Source organism: Cucurbita pepo, chromosome 3 (genome assembly GCF_057944985.1).
Source record: "Cucurbita pepo subsp. pepo isolate OVF chromosome 3, ASM5794498v1, whole genome shotgun sequence".
Taxonomy (NCBI): domain Eukaryota; kingdom Viridiplantae; phylum Streptophyta; class Magnoliopsida; order Cucurbitales; family Cucurbitaceae; genus Cucurbita; species Cucurbita pepo.
The window spans coordinates 12777115-12778856 of record NC_141800.1 but is presented as its reverse complement, the minus strand read 5'-3'; the positions used below and the strand labels follow the sequence as shown (position 1 = coordinate 12778856).

Sequence of the window (1742 nt, the reverse complement as noted above, 5' to 3'; positions counted from 1 at the left end):
GAGAACAAAAATAAAAACCAAACAAATATATTTTTTTAGAAATCAAAATAGGTAAAAAAAAAAATTTGTTCTAATCACAACAAGCATATTTTTGTACGTTCATAAACTCGACATCGAATTGATATTTTACTAGATCGTAATAAAATCTATGAAATAAATAATAAATAAGAGACATTTTAAAGAAATAAAAATGGGATAAATGCAAATGGAAGAGAGAGGGAAAGAAAAAGAAAAAGAAATAAGCATGAAAACGAAGGTTGTGAAAAGGAGGAAGGAAAGGTCAATGAAACAGGAGAATTAGCCGCTGGTTTTGGTATATTCATGAATGCACACAGCCCACTGAATTCGCGAACAAACAAAGCACAAACCAACAACCTATTTTTGGGGCCTTTTCTTTGTGCATATATAATGCATTAACAAACCATCCAATCACACACCAAATTTCTTCAACCATTTCTTCCAATGGCGCGTTGGGTGAAACCAGAGGTCAGCCCCCCAAAACTTGTATTTTTCTTTTCTTGCAACAATAATTCTTGTTTTTTCTTGTCTAAGTTCTCTTCCAATGTAAATGTTTCCCTAAATGGGTTAATTATATGATTTGAATATGGAAGGTTTATCCGCTAATGGCAGCCATGGGGTTTGTGACCACTATGTGCGTGTTTCAACTTACCCGAAACATTTTGATCAATCCTGACGTCAGGTACTTCCTATTTTATTATTCGGGTTTGGAAACCTCTCCATTGGTAGAAGCTTTTTAAAAAAATAATATCCGCTAGTTATTATTATTTGCTACTCAAAACAAATCAATTTTTTTTTTGAAGGAATGTAATTTGTTATTATTGTTAGGGTGAATAAAGAGCACCGTAGAATGGGAGTGTTGGAGAACGGAGAGGAAGGAGAGAAGTACGCAGACCACAGCCTCCGGCGGTTCCTCCGGACACGGCCACCTGAAATCATGCCCACCATTAATCGCTTTTTCTCTCAAGACAAATAATTTCAATCAACATTTTCCTTTTAATTCTTTTTTTTTTTTTTTTTAAATTTATTTATATTCTCTACTTTTTTTATTTGTTTCTATGAATGTAAGATGGCTTTACCTTACCGTACCACTTCGTTGTCTTAATGATGTTGGATAATAACACCAATACCTTTGTTCTTGTGGTTAAAGCTTTATTTACTCTTTGATATTATACAATGAATTTGAGAAAAGAGTGGTTTGGAGTGAAACAATGAAATGGTACTTACTTGACCCGACTAGAAATGCTATTTTATACGTGTTCTAAAATTATCAAACAACCTAATATCGTATAACTTTATTATAGTTTAAAAAAGTTTATCTAATGTCGTTAAATTAAACTTACCATCACGACAAAGATTAGTGTGGTTTCAAGGAACACCGGACAGTGTCACAATCGCACTTTTGATGGCAGCGGACTTGCAATTGTGCGGCACTCACTTTCCAGCAACAGTCGCCTACGGCCAAGCAATGTATGCTCGAGCCTCTAGCCCCGGTTCAAGAAAGTTTTAGAAAACGGGAGTAGAGAGATTTCGAAGGAGAGTTTTGAAAGCAAGATTTGATTGAAATTAGTGTTATATGTGATGCAAGCAAAAAGGCTATTAAGGGAGGCGTACTTTGTTCGATTTCATGTTAGATAAAGGGGAGACGTACTTTGTTCGAGGGGAGGTATTGGTGGATGAAAGTCCCATATCGGCTAATTTAGGAAATGATCATGGTTTTATAA

At 34.9% G+C, this 1742-nt stretch overlaps 1 protein-coding gene across 1 annotated transcript; it reads left to right on the top strand.

Annotated features, from left to right (window-relative positions):
* Nucleotides 1-340: 340 nt before the first annotated feature.
* On the top strand, nucleotides 341-1167 carry LOC111791411 (B12D protein). Its single transcript, XM_023672737.2, has 3 exons — nucleotides 341-486; nucleotides 612-700; nucleotides 847-1167. Exons 1-3 carry the CDS (start codon nucleotides 463-465, stop codon nucleotides 992-994), a joined length of 261 nt encoding a protein of 86 aa, XP_023528505.2. The 5' UTR covers nucleotides 341-462; the 3' UTR covers nucleotides 995-1167.
* The last annotated feature ends 575 nt before the right edge of the window (nucleotides 1168-1742 follow it).